At 47.5% G+C, this 21194-nt stretch overlaps 2 protein-coding genes across 4 annotated transcripts in view; both read right to left on the bottom strand.

Moving 5' to 3' along the window:
• LOC124222387 (nucleolysin TIAR) overlaps positions 1-21194 on the bottom strand; it is a 376350-nt gene that overhangs the window by 340203 nt on the left and 14953 nt on the right. The gene's annotated exons all lie outside the window — the stretch shown is intronic.
• LOC124222385 (uncharacterized) lies at positions 2502-9611 on the bottom strand. Its single transcript, XM_046633270.2, has 2 exons — positions 9365-9611; positions 2502-6674 (listed from the first exon to the last, which is right to left on the bottom strand). The coding sequence occupies exons 1-2, from the start codon at positions 9377-9379 to the stop codon at positions 3294-3296; spliced, it is 3396 nt and encodes a 1131-aa protein (XP_046489226.1). The 5' UTR covers positions 9380-9611; the 3' UTR covers positions 2502-3293.

The raw sequence follows: 21194 nt of genomic DNA on the forward strand, positions 1-21194 counted from the left end.
TTCGGATACGCGACGACCCCGGGGTTTTTTTTTCTCTTCATTTTCCTGCTTCTTATTTGCCTTCAACTTTTCACTCTGCGTAAACCAACGTCAAGGAAAAACTGTAGATAAAATTTTCTCGCCGTCCAAATTCACCCGATGTTATAACAAAGCGACGTAAAATTCCGCAGTTTTATGCCGCAGGCTATGGCCGGAGGAAGGTGCAGTCTTTCCTACTTTTTAATCGACTGTTCCAGAGCATCCGCGATCAAGAATACGCTTCGTTCGAGAGCAGCTTCAATGACTGAAGAAGTAGGTGCAAAATGTGGCCCCGTGGGAATCAACCTCTGGAAGTTGCCCCCTGACTGTTTAACGCCGCCAATTCTCGCTCGGTGGTAATCAGCTTTAACAAAGAGGGAAGAATTTTCTCCAGCAGCGCTGCAGGAAGCGAATTGTCTACCTCGTGTCCTTTTATCCGACTACTATTAGCGCGATGGCACAGCTGTCGAATTAATTTCGGATCAAGACGACGCAAGGCGCTCACCGAATGTCCCGAGGGGTTGTTGGAGCGGAGGGAAGGAAGGCGAAGAGACCCGGCGTTATTGAAAGTTTTGCACCGTTGTCGCAGTCCTTGAACCAGGTCGAACTCTCGCAGTATTGAAAGGGCTGTTTAGACGACTCTTACCCACCGATTAAGGAGGAGTTGAACCCATCGAGTTTAACGAAACAAGGAAAAGCACCAACCCGGCACTAAAGCCTCCACTCGAGCGGCAAAATGGGAGTACATAATGCAGGGATGAACTCGGAGCACGAATTTCGAATCTACTCGTGGCACATGCTAAAAAGTATACATATTTTACACTAACTACCATATTTTCTCTCCAAATTAGTTATCCAAGCGCAGTTGCAATTTCATCTCTAACCGTTACCCGATTCTACGAACGAATACGAGTTTTCATTTTCATCGGCCTCTCTGCACAAAGTTTCTTCATTAGCAATAATTTTCCCGTTTGCCATTTTATTCTGTTCCGGCTCGTGCGCGGCGAACGGTCGGGAGTACCGGAAATGTATGGAATCAGAAATCGCGGCAGCGGAGCGAGTAGGGCGACCTTTCACACGAGCAGATTCTTGACCGCGGAGCTCGGCCACGACCGTGCATCACATAAATTCTCGGCCAAGAGGAGTGGAGGTGGATAGCGTAAACGGTGCTTACCCTCAAGCACGGTCGTGCCCGCGTGCCTTGGCCCACATAGACGTGAAGAGCACAGGCACGCGCATATGTATGCGCGTACTTACGTACCTATGAATACCACAGCGAGAGCCCATGGGCTTGCAGACGATGCGGAACGCCTTGGGCACCGGTTCCAGCCCGCTTCTCGAGATTACAGTGCATGAATATCGAAGTGGTACGCGAACGAGGAGCTGCATGATGTCGCGAGGCGATGGAACGGAAAAGCAGGATCAGCCTCGAGGATCGGACCCACCTCAAGTGGGGCTCCGGGAGACGTTCGATTGAGCCCCTTGAATTCTCTCCAGGATGCAACTTCTCCTCGATTCTTTACCCTTCACCTGACTTATACTGACCCATAACTTCCACCCGCTTACCTCCGGTGCCGTAGATTCAACCGCGTAGCAACCAATTACCGACGTACTTGTACCTGTGTATACAATTACGAACGATCCCGGCGGCAGCGTTGGGTTGGACGACTAGGAACAATGGGATCGTAGCAGATGGGCTCGTGCCCACGTTTCACAAATTGCACCAAATTGATGTAGACGCCGTCACGCAAGCCTTGAATGTCCTTGGTATAAATTTGCCCCGCGAATTCACACGAGGACAATAGATGGACGCTCCAGGATTAGGGAGAATCGTCTGGGAAATCATACGGTTATAGTCCAGTTCGTGTTCTAACAACGCGAGACGCCGATATGGTTTAATTATACGGAACAAAATTACGCGTAATTTTTGTCCGACTGTTCTCGAGACGAATGATTTTCCTTAATTCATAAAAAGTTACGGCAGGGTTGCGCCCCGGATAATGCGTGAATATGGATAGAACCCCAGTGGTCGTCTTGGAGCAATCTTAGAACGATCTTGAAGAGACAGCAGAGAGCGATCCTTGGGTCGTCTGTCCCCGCATAGATGCTTGGTTCGGATAGCCGGGAGCAATTCCGAGAGCATTGCATTTACATAATCGTAATCCTCGTTAGAGGCGGGGACCTAATTCCCTCGGTATTTTATCTTCTTTTCCTTTCTCTTCTTTCCCCCTTCTTGTTCCCTTTTCTTAGCCCTATTTTTCCCCCCGTTATCCCGTACCTTTGCGAAGCGATTCCCGGGGGAGAAACCTTAGCCCCCATTTATGCGAATGTTATTATTCATATTTTCTAATTAATCTGCACTTTATTTCAGACATCGGATACGGACGTTGACCCGAGGATGGAGATAGAATGAACGCAGCCATCGTCGTCACGCATGCGGCTTGAAGAAGAGGATAATAAGGATGTAACGATCAACCCAGGTATTTATTTACAAAATATATTTATATATATTTATATTCAAGTATGTACATTGACACGTTGAACAGACGTAGATATAACTAGCATATCACACGCGAATCCTTCAACCAAGACTCGCGGGTGATCTTCGGAGACATGAAAGTTTGGATCCAACGAGAAATGACGAAGCACCGAATTGACGCGGTTCGAATTCGTCGATCGCTTATTGGATACGAAGTAATAGTAGTGGTACAAGTAGAAGTATGAGTAATAGTATAAAAATAAATTCCTATGGCTTATTGTGGAGTAATAAATTAATGGGTATGCATATATAATAGAGAATGAATCGATCACACGATCAATGAACGCATATTTATGGCGTGGCATGGTTTGATTTACGAAATATAAAGCACAGCGGCAGTCGTGAGAGATGCGCGTCATTTTCCGACGAAGAAAATTGCGGACAATGATTCTTCTAGGGGCACACCCTGCGTCACGCAACTCAGCAAGAACCGATTACTCGTCTAGACGATCCTTTTTGCCTTAGGTACTCGACATAACGTCCTTTTTCTCTCGCGGCCTGGATCAGTCCCGTGCTCGGATCAGCGATAGTACGTCGTACTGCAGTTCGCTGGTTAGTCAGGTTAGAGAATAACTTACAACTTAACCCCTAGTGAGAATTGTATGAAAAATCGAGGTGTTCCCACCCCGAAATAGTCTTAGGGACCATCGTCACTACCCAGCCGGTAGCGAAAGTGGATCATCGACTAGTTTATGGCAAAGTGAAACGAACTTGAGGTTAATCCCTGGTGGCGCGTCTACTCGGAGGATTTATTGCCCTCCGAGGAAGACGTCGACTTGGAATTGTTCGACTCGCTGTTATTGCTCTTGAAGAATAAAGCGATCTTGCTGTCCTCGCTTGCGCTGGTCTCGGAGTCCGCAGACGAAGCCTCAGTCTTCTGGTCAGCGCGATTTTCCGCGTCATTCCCGACCTCGATGTGCTTCGCCTGATTATCCGCGTTCCCCGTCCTCTTCAGCAGATCCTCAACGATGGCCTGAGACTCGTCGCCGTATATGTTGCCACTGGCAGCGTGTGCCAGATCACCGTAGACCTCCTCGAGATGCTGAACCTGTGGGGGACCCTGGACCTCGACGTGTCCGTTCTGGGGCTGCTCTATCGCTGCGAGAATGTCCTGAAGTAGGCCGTTGGAAAGGACCTGTTCATGCCGGATGCTCCCGTCGGAATTCTCGGTGCCAAGTCCGCCGTCAGCAGGCTGGATCTGAAGCGAGTAAGTCCCCTTCGTTCCCTGGATCTGGAATCCGTCTGTTCCGGTTGCCGTGAGGCCCTGGGCCAAGGCGAGAGCCTCGCTACCCTCGTGGGTCTCAAGGTACCGACTGGCATCGACAGCGTGCTCCGCATGCTTGGACTGGCCGAATCCTTGCGCCGTCAATGCGGCTGTCAAAGCTTCCGCCGATGTGGCGTCGCCGAGGTAGTTTCCGGTGTAGGGTATGGAATTGACCTGCACCTGGTTGGTGAGCAGATTAGACGAGGACGACGCGGAGGATAAGCTTGACGACACGTGGATATCGTTAGAGGTCAGAGCTGCCGCGCTCTGGTCAGCTACGCCGTATCGTACGCCGATCGGGTTTCCGTAGCTGTCTTTGAGGTCGGTGTTCGGCTGCTGGTGAACCTGCAAACTGAGCTCGTTCACCGCTGGAGCGTCGTAAAAGTTGGCGGCGCTTCCGGAACCGACATGTGCCACCCCGCTGCCACCGGTGAGTGATCCGAATGACAACCCAGACACCGAGCTCGCTACGGAATTCGCGAAGCTCGACGCCGAGGATCCCGAAGTCGATGACCCGAACGAGTGTTGCGCTCCACTCGTGTCGAGGGAAATCTGGTTTCCGATGTTTTGGTTCCCTCTCTGGAGACTAGGACAGTCGTGGGGGACTTGCTGCTGTAGAATGGGGGTGCCGTAGGTGGTGGTCAGGGCACTACCGCCGAGGCTGCTGTACAAACTGCTACCCGCGTCAGACGATGTCGAAGTTGAAACGAAGGAGGGAGTCGGTCCGAAGTTTGGTGCGCCGTAGGTGAGTACAGGGGCTGGGGTGTTGAAAGAGTTGAAGGTCAGAGGCGTGCCGTAATTGACGTTTGGAGCGGCAAAGGCCGAGTTCGAGCCAAATGAGGAGCCGCCGGATCCGCCGAAGTATCCACCGCCCGACGAGAACTGGCTGTTCGAAGTTAGATGCAACTGCTGATCGCCACCGTGAGATCCGCCGTGCAGGGAGGGAAGCCCGTGAATCTTGAAGGGCTGGTTTGCTCCACCTTGAGGCGGGACATCGTAATGCCTGATAGCGTTCACCACCTCAGGCGGTATCTGGTTACGGAATTTAATCGGCGGACGGTTCCTCGGGGGGATAAATGAGCTAGGTGGTGGAAACGCGGGTCCATGACGGAATGGCGGGGGTCCATGGTTTCTGTGACTGTGTCGGTTATGTCCACCCGAATTCTGTTTGTGGAAGTTGGAACCGAACGAGCTGTGGAACGATCCGGCGGAGCTTCTTATCCCTTGTGACGCTGGGTACGGTCCGTTCACCGAGTACGACGACAACGGGGGTGCGCCGTAGGTGTCCGAAATCGGAAGCGAGGACGTCAGAGGCGGAGGTTGAACTAATTCCCCACCGATGGACAGTCCGTGGGATGATTCAACGCCAAAACTACTGCTGCTACCTATGCTGCTACTGCCTATGCTGCTGCCGAGAGAATGAACGTTGAAATCAACACCGAGACCACCGTCTACAGAGCTGACTGGGAGGCCGTAGCTACCGGACGGTGGCAGAGAGATGCTAGCGCCGCCGGTTGAGAATGCGTCGATGGAACTGCCGCCGCCGAACGACGACACAGAGCCACCCTGGTGCGTTTCAGTCGTCGGAAGCAGCTCGAAGGCTACAGTTTTCACAATGGAAATCGGCTCGGGGTTGGGTATGCCGTACTGAACACTGGGTTCGATGGACAAGCTCGGAGCCCCGTACTGAGGCTGTGGCAGCGGTTGCTCCTGGAGTTGTAGCTGCTGCTCTTGTTCAAGGTGCTGATGATACTGATCGAGCTTGAGTGATTCGGAATTGGCGCTTGAGCCGTGGGCGTAGTCCTTCGACGAGTGTTCCTCGTATCTCGGCAGAGGTGGGGGTGGCAATCCGTGGCTATCAGAGGCCGCTGAGGACTGCTGTACGGATGATTTCAAGTCCTGAGCTTCGGCACTGTGGATTGGTTGACCGTAAGAATCGCTCGGCACGTTTCCGGCCGGGTACCTCGCTCCGGTGAGAATATCCGACTGAAATTCACCGTCCGCCGAGCTCGATGAGGAGTGCGAGTGCGAGTGCGAGTGAGAGTAGGATGATGACGATGAGCTCGAACTCGACGACGAGTACGACGACGACGAACCGTAACCAGCATGTCCACCTTCCGACGGGGTTCCAACCAATCCAGCGATCGGCTGCCACCCATCGTACTTTATGTCCGGAGGTGTTGGCGGGGCCGGGACGCCGGGTGGCGGTCCGTACTGCTGTTGAGGGGGATGCGCCTGTCGCAGCGGAATCTGTACCGATGGGGGTGGGGGTGGTGGCGGACCATAGTTATCTTGAGGAGGTCCGGAGTTGAACGAAATCGAAACCTCCTTCTTGGGCGGCCCGTACGTCTCAACGGAAATCGGTATCGGTGGGCCGTGGCCGGACTTCGGGGGCCCGTACTGATTCCGTATCTTAGGCGGTGGTCCGTACTTTATTGAAGGCGGTGGAGGCGGCGGGCCCTCGTAGCCTGGGGCCGGGGGCCCATACTGCTGCTTGGGAGGGCCGTACTGCTGCTTCGGAGGCCCATACTGCGGTTTTGGTGGCCCATACTGTGGCTTCGGGGGACCGTAGCTTGGCTTCGGTTTCCGAGGCGGTGGTGGTCCGTAAACTGGGGCGGAGGGTGGAGGTCCGTAGGCTGGTGCGGGTCCGTGGAACCTCGGTGGGCCTGGTGGTGGGCCGTAAAGGTCGTTGAGTTGCGGTGGTCCGTACGAGTTGCTAATCCTGTCGTTCTCTCCAGACGCAATCGCGCCGTCTTTCGACGGCTGCGACGAGACCGATCCCTTATTCACGACCGCGTTGATCTGCTGGACCTGGTAGACAGCCAGAAGCAGGCAGAACGCCGTAGTCGCCATCTGTGAAACAGAAATTGATTGAGAAAAAAGCGGCGATTGTCGAGAGGAGCTAGGCTTGTAAAGTTGCTGAGTTGAATGGGATGGGGGGAAGTAATGGAGTCAGTAATGAAACGGCTTCCGGTTCACGGTACAAGACAAACGCTCCGATCAGTGCCCGACATCGAGGCTCGTCGCTATCAATCGTGGATTTCACCCGGTCGAGTCCACTTCCGGGTCTGTTAAGCGAGGCTCGCTCTTCCCCAAGGTCGACACGGATCGGAGAATCATCATCCCGAGTGTGAGCGCGCCCATTCTCCCGCGGTCGTATACCCGTTCAGGTTCAAAAGACCCGTGACTGAGGTAAGTAGGACAACGGCCGCGATGCAAGGCTAACTAGCTACAACGCGATGAACTATAGCTACTTTCTCCCATCGTGCTCCTCTCTCCCTACCACTCACCGCGTCTCCGTTTTTTACCTCTTTCTCTTTCTCTCTTTCGCCCGTATTACTATCAAAGAGAGTAGGATCTCGCCGTATCGAGTATGTAAATAAGCGCATCGAGATTGTCGAAAATAAATTCGAAACCTGTTCTCATCAAGATCGTAAAATACTCTGGCCTCCCGGATTTTGGGATCCGGTAATTCTGGTCACCGCAAGTTAGCTCTTGGTCGAATACACTGGGTGACGAACGGCGAGCGCACGTTGAGTAGAGATGGAACGCCTCGCTGGTGGTTATTTGGTACGGAGATAAGCGCACCGAGTGAAGTAAGTCGTAAGAAGCTAACCGAGTCCTCTTTATCAGCGATCTAGGATCACCGGCGGCCTAATATACTTGCCGAGATAATTGAGACCCGGCCCAATTCTCCTCCCTTCACTTTCCCCGTCGCACGTTTGGGCCCCGGAAAACCTCGGGGAGAGCCTCTCAAGACTCTTGGGTAAACGGCCAATAATTTTACCCGATAATGCTACGCGTTCAAGTCGCGTGACTCGACGCGATCGCACCTTGCTCGGGATCCGGCCAGCCTCACGCCTCTACGGTGGACTGAGGATAAAGGAACGTGATTGCGGGGCTCTCGCTCTTCGAGCCGACCCGGCTCTAGTCTCGTGTATTGTATTTATTATATGCCGTTGGGGGTTCGTTACAAATTGCAGGAATAACGGTGTTAAAAGAAACGCGAACCTGCCGATAAAACCAGCCCGCAATTAACTCCTTAATCTATCCTCAGCTATCGCTCGTCCCGTAATCAGTTTGATTATTGTAATTAATCCTGGCAGCACCACTTCGAGCTGTAGGCCTAGCCTTCGGCTACGTTCGGTCACCTACAGCCGGTTTTAATTTTCAAGGACCTGCGAGAAGCGCCGAACCTCAAACTCACCCCAACTCAATTTCCATTTACTTCAATGAGTCCTGACCATCAAAATTTTCTAAACGCCGGGTTGCGAGTCTTTGAAGAATTTTCTGTCGCGGGATTTCATGCGCTGATGAAATTTAACAGTTTCTCTTTCGTATCCATCTATTTCAAAAACGTTTCAACAGAGTCTCGGTAACGAATAACTCTGACTGATGACAACGAGACTGATCTTTCAGGTGTCGAAATCGTCTACGATAATTTTTAAAACGAAGGTGTCTGGCGCGCAATTAAATCCAGGCAACACGATGGTTGAAAGAATTTACGAGGCCACTGTTTCTATTCCGAAAAACACAAAAATCAATCACTTTTTCACGTTTTAATACGAGAAAGCTCGTCGGTATAAACATTCCGTAGCAAACCATTGCAACGATGTGAGTCCCGCGGTTCGTCTTGGAAAGTGTGACGTGCCGTCAAAGATGCTTCCTAAAACTGTACATCATTGAAGTGCGGCGTGAGTTCCTAATTAAACGGAATGCGATGTTAACAAGTAGGGTGAATCTCCACGAACCGTTTATCCAGTTATACCCGGTATAATTACGATGAAAAATGTTGACAATTTTCACGACACAGTCCGAGGTGGCCTGATTCGCTGCTGGACACGAGACTCTGAAAGCGTCGCGTCGCGTCGCGTCGCATCCTGCAGCAATTCCGACGTCGAGTGCCAACGAGGCCACGTAGAATCGAGAGACGGAAGTTACCCGTGGGGATCAAAGAAATACAACCGTTTGTCATTCGGCCTCGAGGATTATTCTTGTACCGGGATAATTACCTCTGTTTCATACTGATTTCGGTGACGAACTTTAATACTGCGATTATTACTTCTCTGAATATTCTTTTTCTTTAATTCGCAACACGCTAGAGAGATCGATATTCACATTCTCGGAAGTAGAACCGGCCTAGGGGTCGGCATGAGGGTCGCGTGTCAGACAGTAATGCGATATAAAAGTTGATTGGCTTTTATAAAAATTCATGCACCTTTTTCCGTTCTGTTATACACATTACCGGCGTAGGGCGGCTATGCACACAACCCGTATGAGTTTATTTCCGTTGATGCACTGCATTGAAACGGCGCGGCGGCTGTACGATTGTAAGCCCTATAGGTTGCACATATACCGTGGACATAACGCGATGGTCAATACCCAGTTTATTATCAGTGTCCGGCACTTGGCGCTGCGGGAGTCTGAATAGGCGAGCAATCAATCGGCCGAATGTCGGCCCGCAGCTGGGCTTTGACGCAATTAACACGGAAGTCCGGGGAACGGTAGTTGCAGGTACAGGTGCAGAGGAACACTCCACTTACCTTGAATCCAGCCATGGCAGGCCGTCGCGCACTTAAAAAACTCTGAGCACAATGTGAAGCACTTTTAAAACGGAAAAGACGCTTTTGTCTCTCTGTTTCTCTCTCTCCTTTTTTCTCTCGGTCGCTCGCGCTTCTCACCTCAAACTCGAAATAGTGTTTCACCTCTCCGCGCGCCCCGTATTACCATTTGAGGATCAATGGGACCGGCTCGCCTTTGAAAAGTTACTCAAAAAATGCTCAGCCCCATCGGTGGGCCCCGCTTATATAGACTCCGGGGCCCTGGTCCCGCGTCGCCCCCTCCGCGGCCTGTAACCTCTCGTTCTTTCGCGGTGAGGCTGGAGGGGCCGGGAATGGGAGAGACGGGGGAGATGCAGCGACGGAGAGAGAAAGAGGGAGAGGGAGAGGGAGAGGAAGAGAGGCCGGTACCCACCTCGAGTCATCCTCGTCGTACATGGGTTTTGAATTCTGTTTGCGGAGAAAGTAGGGTACGCGAGGCAGCTCGAAACTGAAGATGAGCGCACCAGTCATCGAAACCGGCTACGACCGACCGAACAGCCCGTTCAGCTCGATTCTCTCAAACAGCGCTCGCTGCCTGCCTTCCCACTTGGCGCCTACTCATACCCGTAGGTACAATTGGTTCCTGTTTCTTTCTTCTTCTTTTTTTCAGTGCTCGCTTTAATATAAATATTTCATCAGGTCCCATTTCTTCGTTCATTATATGGGGCAAAATGGAGCAAAAGAAGAAATCGAAGAGAAATACAGAGAAGCTTTCAAACTAACAGTGATCGCGATTGGCTGACCTTGATGACGTCACAACGCCACAGGCCAACGGGGCTGAAGAAATGCACTGACTATGATAACCATCGAATATTTAATTCACTTCTTTCACCTCCCTTTTTCTTCCAAGATTATTTGCTCCTTTCTGCTGTTATTTCGTACATCGACGACTCGTGTGATTCTTGGTTTGGAAAAAAGAAACGTACGAAACCAAACCAGTCTTACGTAAAAAATTAGTGGAGAAAAAAAAATTTCGAATTTCGATGATTTCTACCTGTAAGGTATAAATTATTATCGAACATAAATCCTGGAAAGGATATTCGACGGATTATATAAGACCGTGCGAATATTGACGTGAGATTGCGGGAAGTTGCAGCGTATGCATATTTCTGATTTCATATGGGTATAATTGACGGAATGACCGAATGTTTAAATATAGAAATTGACTAAAAGTGCATACGCTTGTACGTATAAATGTCAGACTAGAAGAGAATTATAAAGCCGGAAACTTCATGAGGAATCTGAAATCGCGCGAACGTAGTGACAACCTGATGGGTAAAAAGGTAAAAGTAAAGTGGCGGCATTTGTAGTTGTAATACGGAGAAATTCCGACTCTCCTCCATACATGTGAAAATCCTGTTTAAAGTCTCTCATTTTCTCGTCGAACCTGTATATAGGTAAGAATTACCCGATCGAACGCAGTCATTACGTTCAATGCAGGCTACGCGTTGTACGTGACTCGCAGGCTGCATATCGAACCAGATCGTGTCGAAGAGTGTGTACAAGTGCTTGGATAGAGGTTGGATGAGTCAATGGACGGAGGGAAGGAGGGGGCAAACGATACGAACAAAGCGAGCAATCGATCGAGAAAAGTTTAAAGCGTGTGTATAAAATGTGCAAAAGAGGAGGAATAATTGCGAAACGTAAGGGATAATACGCCGAGGAGCGGAGAAGAGGATATAACAAAGCGGCGAGGCAGCTGATGGTTCTGATACGATCAAACAATACCAACAAAGTTTCACTCAATTGCCTTCCCCAGGCAGTGGCAGCTATCGCTACTTACGGGATAGACTTTCCACCGTTTTGCCCATGAATTATTTAGCTTAATTTCATTCTGAAATAAGCCCCCCCACCACCACCCTTCTTCCGACTCCGCTTCATGCAGCGCTATGGGTACCAACTCCATTCCGTTTGAAAAGCCGAAGCCTCTCATACTCGGCGAAAGAACAATCAATTCTCTCCGCGTTCCCAATTCCATCAGCTGATGCGACGCTAGGTTGTTAATTTAACTGGGAGCGCCGAGAGAGCCGAAAGAGCGGCTTCGGGTCTTTCGGTCACAAGTGAAAAAAAATGAAAGTCCCATCCGACTTCCGAATTTTTCACAAAATCGCGAGTCGCTCTTGCGGCTCCTCGAATCCATTCGTTAACTCGCTCGTGTCTTCGCGAATTCAACGTATCCTAGGGGGGCGTAATTCTCACCGACGCCATTGCCTCTTCCCTCGACGCGTTGGCCAACAGCTACTTTGTTTATTACCGAATACCGCTTACCGAAGTTACGAAAAGTTACCTTAGCTCCTTTCATACGAGGGATTATCATAACACGCAACGGCTCCTCTCGTCAACTGATTATACGAATTAGCCACCATCGATGCAGCGAGTGTTTCGTCAATGGGAAAAACTCCGTCTGCGAGATTATTCATTCGTTTTTTTCCCTCTCTTGCTCTTTGCCTAGAAGCTAAATCGGTGCTGGTCTTAATCCGTTAATTTGCAGCCGAAAATATACGGGCAGCACGATTTTTTCGGTGAAATTCAACGAGCCGGATAAGGTAATTCTACTCGAGTTTACTGGGTCGCGAGCGGACTTAATACGATCACCAGATTAAGAATTATTCTTCGCATATTTATTATAATGACCGTATAAAAATATGCACATACATATATGTATAGAGGACGATGTAGGTACACGTTTTAAGTCGAACCGGTCAATTTTACGGTCAATTTTATTCATTTCTTTATTACAAACATCTGGCTCTTAATGCGCTCGCGAGCGGCGATATCAAATACACGGTAATTAAGCTGAATATAAATAATGAAGAAGAATACGCGGGGTGTTAAGAGGCCGTCTTATTAACACATGGGAAACGTGCTGATCCCCATTACCTATTGCATTGCGATACGGAGCGAGTGAATTGAATTCTGACGGTGAGAAAGAGCCGTGTTATTTTTTTCATTTTGTTTATTTCTTTTTTTTTTCCTACTTTATTATTTCTTCCTCTTTCCACACAACTCGCCAACTCAATTGTGTCCTTTTTCAACGCTGAATACGAAGCACCTCAAGTGAACGTTGGGTATGCAGACATCGCGGCAAAACAATTTATACATTATATCTTTTCGACGAAAATCGTTACACACGTAATACAATAATATACGCAATAATGTGCTAACGGTGTTTTATAATTTTTGTTCATTATCCATTTTTCTTCGGTCATCTTTAGACGTGAAGAACCGCTTTCCGGAAGAACTTGCGCTGATCGTTGCACGCGACAATCAGGATGTATCGAGTTCAAGATTTCACCGGGCCTGCACGATTTGCACCGTACAGGTATACCTAACGTTTGTCTTACAACCGGCAGTGAAACCTTCGTAACTCGGCGACGTGTCAGCCTCGGAATTTTGTACAACGCAATCGTGTGTATTATTTATCCGGACATCCGTCTCCCGGTGATGACTAACTAATTCACTGCCCGCATCCGCATCTCGGAAGTGCGAACTCACGAGTGTGTTACGGTATAAAATCTTGTTGCGAAATGCAGCTGAGATTTTATCGGATCCGCTCGCTGAACTCGGTCCCGCTTCGTTGCGCTCGCTTGTCTCGAAACCGAAAGGGGGACCAGAAGTGGACCACGTTGACGCCGAAGGAGAGATGGACCGGGGTTTTTTTTTTTTTTTTCTTTTTCCATCTTGCTCCTTTTTCTCGGCGAAGCGAAGAAATATTCGACATATCGAGCCTCGATTCCGCATCCTGCCTGCCACTGCGCTTCTGAAACCTGTTTCAATAAGAGTAATCCAAAGCCCTCGATCTCGCGCGTGAGGGACAGATGCTGCGAGGATGCGACATAACGAGACCAACGGCAAGAAAGGGAAATCGCGATGCCGGAATAACGTCGATCGTCGTCGCGGCCTTTTCTGCTCTCGATCGGATTTCGATCAGGTTTCTCGTCCCTGGACCAAAGTCGTTTCCTCCTCTTTCAGGGAGCCACGTTCCCAGGCAGCAGGTAATCAGCGCCCCATTACGAAACATCAATATTCCGTTTTACTTGACTGAATAACAGGACTGCTGCACGCGCTTGATGTTCTCTGTATTCTTGATTTTTTGCAATCTATTACATCGCCCAGACGACCCTTTTCACGACGCTGCAGCACGCGATGCCGTTTGAAAAGTGTCTTACGTTTTTTAATGTCGCTTATATTTCTCCTTTTGTTGAAGGTGAACAAACAAGTCTGCTGGAAGGTATAATGAACGAAATAAATGAAAAAAAAGTCAAGCATGAACAATAAAATTGTACGTGAGAAAAATTCAGGCTGTTGGCGATGTGCACTTGTTATAAACTTTTTTGAATAGCCACTGCCTGTCGAGAAAAATAACCATAATAACAATAGTAATAACAACGGTAATGCTAAATGATGAATTATTGAACCACCGTTAAGCAATTACAGTTTTTACGAGTTTTAAAAATGCACCAGCCGTATCGACCCCGGCTGTAATAATTGGCGATTTAAATCGGATTGCGCGCACAGGTTGCAGCGTGTGCTGTACGTACAATGCCGTCGGTGTGTGTACATGCAAGAGGCTTTAAATACTATCGTTGAAAACGTACAACAGCACACAGCTTAACCCAATTTATTAAATCGATAATCCTCCTCGATGACCGGCTTGGCTGCCGCTGTTGCAGACGATCGTCGGTGAGATTTTTTTTTTTTTTCGCCGTTAAGTTTTAACACACGCGTATATCACTGCACGCGTGTCTGTAGGTAAAGAAGGAAGTGCGTTGATCAAACTTTCGACAATTTCAGCCTTCGACAGAAAAATGCAATTTCTCACTGTAGGGGAATATTTGCATATTTATACTCCCAAGTATTTTTTCTACACTCAAATCAAATATAAATAGCGTTTCAATTGACTAGCACCGTTTTTTTTTTTTTGTTTTAACGAATCGTAATTTTTTTCACCCATTGTCGGACAAAATAAAACCGCTCGTCATGCCATATCAGCAAGCTCAGACGATCCTTTGCCCATTGTATGATTAATTGCGTCGAGTATTGATATTTACGTTGGCACTGCTGTGCACGTCGTAATTCTTCACGCTCGCTATGCAAATTTTGTGAATTAACAAACCGCAGACGATCGGGTGAAAAAAAAATATATATAGTAAATTGTCCGTCATCGAATGCAGACATTAAGGTGAACCGGAAAAGACGTATGTATATGCAAGTGAGATTCCTTATCCGCCGATCAGACATCGCGTTATGAAAAATTAACAGCCCGAGGGCGTGCGGCATCGTGATTCACGTATCGCGTATTGTGCGAATTTTAAAAGTGAAAAATTCCAAGGACAATGATCCACTCGGCAATTGTGTTCTAAGAGTTACGGTCACGCAACGATTTCGACCCAGAGCCGCCGAATTCGCGGGTGTAAGGCAGGTATCAGAACGCGGAGTGTTGAGATCCCGGAAGCGCGAAAGTTCGCGTGACGATTCTGCCTTCGTATTTTTTGATTGCTTTTTTTTTCTTCTTCTCATTCCCGGCATAGCAGCCACACGCTAATGGACCGAACCTATCGAGCATCGCGAGTTACGTCGGCCTCCGTGTAATTAGGTATACGGGTATCACCTCCGCGTCAAAGTTTAAATCGTTAATCGTCAAACTGCCCGGGGCCCTGAAGTCGCGGACTCTGAGGAGATTGCATAACGTCTGATATGTGAGCGAAGAGGATGCGTTTTGTATCCGCAAAGCAAACCGTTAGCGCCAAAATCGGCTACGCGGGGGAGAAGAAAAAAAATCTATCCCTCGACGCGGTTCATTTTTATTCAAACGAACCTTGGAGTGATCGATCTTCGGTTATGGCATCCACCATGGTCGTATCTCTAGTCCGGGCGAGATACATCGCGAAACCCAGCCTGTTTGAAAAGACGGAAAAAAATTCAGCGCCTGGGGCTAAAAATCGGATGAAATTACGCGGAGATTAGCGATGCGCGAGGTTTCGACTCCCGCATGAGAAGCAGTTCGATTGATGGATTTTTAATCGGTTCCATCAAGGGCGTGAATTTCTTTTTCTCTTTTTTAATCACTCCACGAAGAAAGAAAAATAATTGATTTTGTTACACGTTATACCGCGCCTGATTATTGCATTCCAATTAAACAAATCAAATTTCCGCTGCCCGATCTCCGCGTTTTCACTAAGTGCTATCAATTTATTTTTTACTCTCCTAATTCGTCCAGCTCACTGCGTCAGTTCATGAGAACACAACTTTGCAAAGTTCTCTCGCAAATCCGGTGAACAAGATAATTTGCTGGAGCAGTAAATTTTAATCTTAATATACAGTCACAGAAAGAAAATTTTTTCGCAACAGATAGAATTTTGCAAGTAAATTAGCTAACGAGTTTCCTACATCAAAACTCTACCTGTGCTGTAGTAGTAAAAATATTTTCTTCTCCTGCTAAAATCTTGCTGAAACTGCAACGTCATTAAAATTTACTGCTCCAGCGAATTACTTTTTACCCTGGAATAGAAGAAACTGGCCAATCATCGTCAAGTCTCTTTCCATGTCACTTTCGATGCCTCTTTTCGGCGGTTCAGAGGTCGGCAACGATCAGGTGCAGCTCGAAATGCCGGAGAGTTCGGCGACCCCGATTCGATGTTACATCTAAGAGGCCCCACCCAATTGAGGGCCCAGCAGCAGCGGGACTCTCACTCTCTCACCGCGCGAAGGCGTTCCGCCTCGGTGCATCAGCATCCTAATTAAACAAAGGAAATGACCCGCCGCACAACCGATGATTACCATGAATTCCTTCTCGGATGACACTCGGCTACTTTCTCCTGCCGGATCGCGGATGGACTCCTTCTCGGTCCCAGAATGTCCGGCGTGGGAGGCGGGCCCCGACTTATTCATGACCCTCTTACGAACGTACTCGTGACCTTGGCCCACGTTCAGCAGAGACGCGGTTGACTTTAAACGGGCAAATTTGCTATCGGGCTGCCTGCTCGTACCATCTGGTCAAAATTTAACCGCGATTTTGGCCAGTCGACTTTCGTTGGCACCTTTCTCATGCTCCTTACACTGCCAGTGATCCGACGATCCAGACGACGAGCGAGGATCGGTGTCAATCGGTAGATCGCTCTTCGAATTTCTCAATACCAATGTGCGCGGATCTGAAGTCAAGTGAGGAAAGAATTCTTTTTTTTTTCTTGAAACGCTAAAGGCCAGTCGTTTGGCCAGTTTTTGCGATACAATCATTCATTCGATCATTATTCTTATTTTTTTTTTTTTTATGTATATGTCAATGTATAATTTTTTTACGGGTATAACCGCAGTGGTACGGTATCATTTGGTTAGCCGCATCTTATACAGCTAAAACTCGAGATGAGAATACGGGGAAAATTCCACGTATGAAAAATTGTTTTATTCCCTCGGGATAAGAACTGAGCGCAACGTGGGATAACCTTTTTTAATGAAGAGAAGTGCTTCGTTCCTCTTTCTAATTGTCTCTCTTGTGTATTTTTTTCTAATTTTTTCGCACTTCGTTCTCGTTTTAATATTCACCTTTCGAAAATAGAAAACGAGGCAAATCGAGTTGTACGGGATTCTCCAAATTATCAACATACATTTCGAAAGTAAACATGTAATACGATAGTCTTATTTTCGAAACGGGTATTTTTTTTTACCTTCTTTATAGATAAGTAAAATTCTTTCTTTTTTTTTTTTTATTCCCCGACGGAACAAACTTGATGTTGAAATTTGTAAGGTGAGAAATAAGAGGGGTGTGAGGTCAGCCAGGGATGGATGGTTCGAAGCGGATCCACCACCGATCCAAGTTATTTCTCCATAGGCTATACTAACTCTCGGGCAAACATACCTACATGGAAACACAATATGCGACGGGATATTCGAGAGACGGGAGAATAATTCTCCGTCGAGGGGTGAGGTCTGAAAAAATGTAAATAAGAGAAGAAAGATAAAGAAAAATGGCGGGAGGTCGAGGGCTAGGATCGGGTGGCGGCATCGCGACTCCCGGATTTTTCTTTCCATTTTATCACGCGGCTGCTAGCCGGAAGCCCGAAGAGTCGTTCACGCGGAGTCGATACCCAGGCCGACGTCGAGGGTCTTCCTCCTCGTATATTCCGGCATCCCCGACAGCAATGTGTCCCACCACACCAGCGGAACCGCGTACTCGTCTGTGCAACTCACGGCACGGAAACCAGACCGTACCTACCCTACCATCCCCTTCGACTGGCCACCCTTCCGGCCTGAGGTCACCGCACCGATTTCCGGCTGGCTTGATGGGTTGATGGTTTGACGGATGTACGCCGAGTCTTTGCGATTTAACGGGAACATCGTTTTTGGGGTGAGTGAGTTTCCCGAGTTCTTGTAAATTATTGTTGAAAATTAAAAAACTAGGGTTGGGGTTCATACGAAGAATTATAAATTGCTGGAGCCAAATTTCGCTGCTCATAAATTCGAGAAGTAAACGAATCTTGAAACCACCTGCAACGTTATGTATGCGTACCAATTTTCGTCGACTGATTATATTAGTATTCCGTGAAATTTTTCTAAACTTTGCCAAAGAATTTCTGCAGTTGTTTTAAATCCTGATGAAATCTTTGAAAATTCCAATCCAATCAGACAAATTGTCAAGACCAGTCTGGGGAAGCGATGAAACGATCTTAAGACGTGGCTGACAAGTGATGGCAATAATCTCAACTTACATAACTCATTTCAAAATCGTATGGATAAAATCAAGACACACACCCAACTTAATCTCCAAACGACCACTCGTGATAAACGCCTAAAAACGGTGGAGACGGTGACAATATAACCCCGTGTGTCACGTATAGAACGAGGCGATTCACCATGGAGCATGCAGTGCATGGAGCACCCTGAATAACAACAATGGGGGCGTATGATCTCGGGGTATAATATAAGCTGAGCGTTGCGACGTTGCAGCCGGGGGCATAAATCTTATCCTAGCGTAACGTAACTTTTCTTTTCGTTTCTATCCTTTCCTTCCCTCTCCCCTTCTTCCTTTTTTACCGACAATCTTCCTCCTTTCGTCTACGGTAAAGGCTCTACGATTATTACTAATTTATACTGGTGATAATTTTCGAGAAAACAAGTGTTTTCCATCGTATTTGAATCGATTGTATTAGATCTGTTGATATATGCTAATAGTAACGATAGTTAATGTGAGTAGAAAAAAGCGGCGCTTTTACAACAGAACTAAAACTTTCTTGCGTAATGATTTTTATTAGACAGACTCATAAATAACTGCCACAGTCATCACAGTAGCACACTGAACATTAGTGATTAGATTGATTGATTGATCGGTAGCCGATTTATCACAGCATCGCTTGTTTGCAATTAAAGGTTTTCAACCGAGCAATAAATTACATGTTAAATCGTTAATTGCTTACGAACGATGCTGTAATAATTTAATTACTTATTCGATCCCAAATTGTGCGCCAATACTTTTTTCTTATCGCGCTACTGCATCGATCACTGTCGACTACGCACTAATCTAATAATTGCAAGTCACAAAGGTTCCCGAAAAGCCTCTTCCAAGGTAGGTGTACCAGTTATTGTCACGTTTAGACTCAATTATTGACCCTTTCATTTTCCAAAATTATAAATCAACGACACAAATTGTGAACTTCTCGATGACTAAGACCAATAGTAGGTTAGAGGCTTAGACACCGCAAATTTGTTATTTGGTAATTCTAAAACTAAGGATCAAACAGATACAACCAAAAAAGGACAGGGTCAATAACTGGTACACTTACCTTATTCACCAGCGTCGCTAAGTTAGCGATACGCAAGAAGATATTGAACACAATACTCGTCGATATATAACCATCTTCTCTCTAACTGGGCATACGGTCATTTCCTGGCCGACAGCCCCGACGGCGGAAAGTAATCGAGCTTTGGCGCAAAACGAAAAATGGTTTTTCCTCAGCCAATAAATTTTTTCGGGACTTAATATTTTGAGGGTAACATCCCCCCAAAAAATCATCGAAATCGAAGGGGTGTGGACGACGAATCCGGCTTTTCTTAAATAATTTTTCTCCCACAACATTGGATAAGTTATCAAGGTGAAAGTCTGGTTCGACCGTCGTTCGAAACTTGTTTTAAAGCGAATAAATTATTCACCTTTGGATAGGTAAATTGTTCGAGAGGTACGGGCGTGTGTTCGAATGTGAGTAGTCGAGTACCGGGACGACCGCGATCATCTCGAGAAAGCGACCTTGTCGCCTGGGCCGAGTTGCACTTTCTATCGGAACCCGTTCCGCCTTCGTTCCGAGTGTCTTCAGAAATTCACTCGTCACACGCGTTTTCCCGCATGTCCGTCGCTCCGACGTCCCTACCGGTCCCGGGAAAACCGGAAGCTCAGGAATTCCTGCTCGCCCGGTGGACGGCGGTCGATCAATCCCCGCGTGACGTATCTGCCCGAGATCACCCTCCCGCCTACGCAATAAATTCCAGGTGAGTACCAGGCGACGCTCCGCGTACGTTACTCCGTGTACATTGCCCGCTGACGCGTAATACGTTTACCCGCGTTACGCATGCATATTCAGGACCGAGAGTATGAATTACAATTTGTAATCGGCCCCAACGACAACCAGCTGTTGGAAACTCTCCCTCAAGGGAGGGGGAGAAAAAATTCTCTCGGGATAAAAAGAGAAAAGTTTTTTGTTTTTCTTTGCTCTTTGAACGACAATCTTTGCGCAGATTTTGTATTCACGTATTATAAATACACGCGTCATATGTATGCATGTATGTACAAATGTCACGGGTACAGAAGCTGTGAAAAAAATTCATTGAGAATCGTTCATCGAACAACAGTTATTGCCGAACAAGATATACTTTGCAGATTTTGAACCCGGCAAAATGTGCAATACTCTATTTCATCCGATGAAACGCTTTAACCGTTACCTTCGCTTTATTTATTTCTTTTATTTTGCAAACACAAACGCAGAGGAAGGATATTACGAGTACATTTCTCGACTGCCGGTGATGCGGCAAGTGGATTACAGGCTAGGCGAGCCGAGGATGGGATCTTCGACCTCGTCACCTGGCTCAGTCCACTTCAATTTGTTTGTTTTTTCCATCCGTTTTTCTTCTTTTCTTTCTTCATATAAAAATTTCCTTTTTTTTTTCTCATCTCTCTTTTTCTCCGTTTCTATCTGAACCTCGATAACCCTGATCGTTAATGTTACTTCCTAGCAGCGTGGACCACTTTCTTGCATACGCTAGCGAAACGCGGTGTGCAGGTAGGGGCAGACCGACCCCGCGTTTACGGTTTCTGACACACTGCCCGGGGCCCTTGGCGGCCCAGATACGGACTGGCCCAAATATTCGATGAATTTCATACGCACGATGCGACACGGACATCAGGACCGGGTCTCCCATACTCGACACTGGCTCAAGATCCGGTCATTTCCACTTAAATACGATGTTTTTGTTTGTTTGTTCGCCTCTTCTTTTCTCTTACTAAACGTTTTGCTCAGCCGTAAAAACAAACTCATCAAACAAACGATTGCGAAGCGAACATCCTCAAAGATTTTGAACTCGGCATCACCACTCCTCGAGCATTACTTAGACATGTGAATGAGAACGGAGACTGGGCTCCTAATTAAACTAATCGTACGTATTGGCAATAAGCTTTTCACACCCATCACCCACTTTTCTTCTATCGAGGGGAGCCACTTGCCTCTATTCGGAAACTCGAAAGTTGGACCTACGACGGTGAAATTGATCCACGATCTCAAAATGTAGGGAG

The sequence above is a fragment of the Neodiprion pinetum genome, chromosome 6 (genome assembly GCF_021155775.2).
Source record: "Neodiprion pinetum isolate iyNeoPine1 chromosome 6, iyNeoPine1.2, whole genome shotgun sequence".
In the NCBI taxonomy this organism is placed as follows: domain Eukaryota; kingdom Metazoa; phylum Arthropoda; class Insecta; order Hymenoptera; family Diprionidae; genus Neodiprion; species Neodiprion pinetum.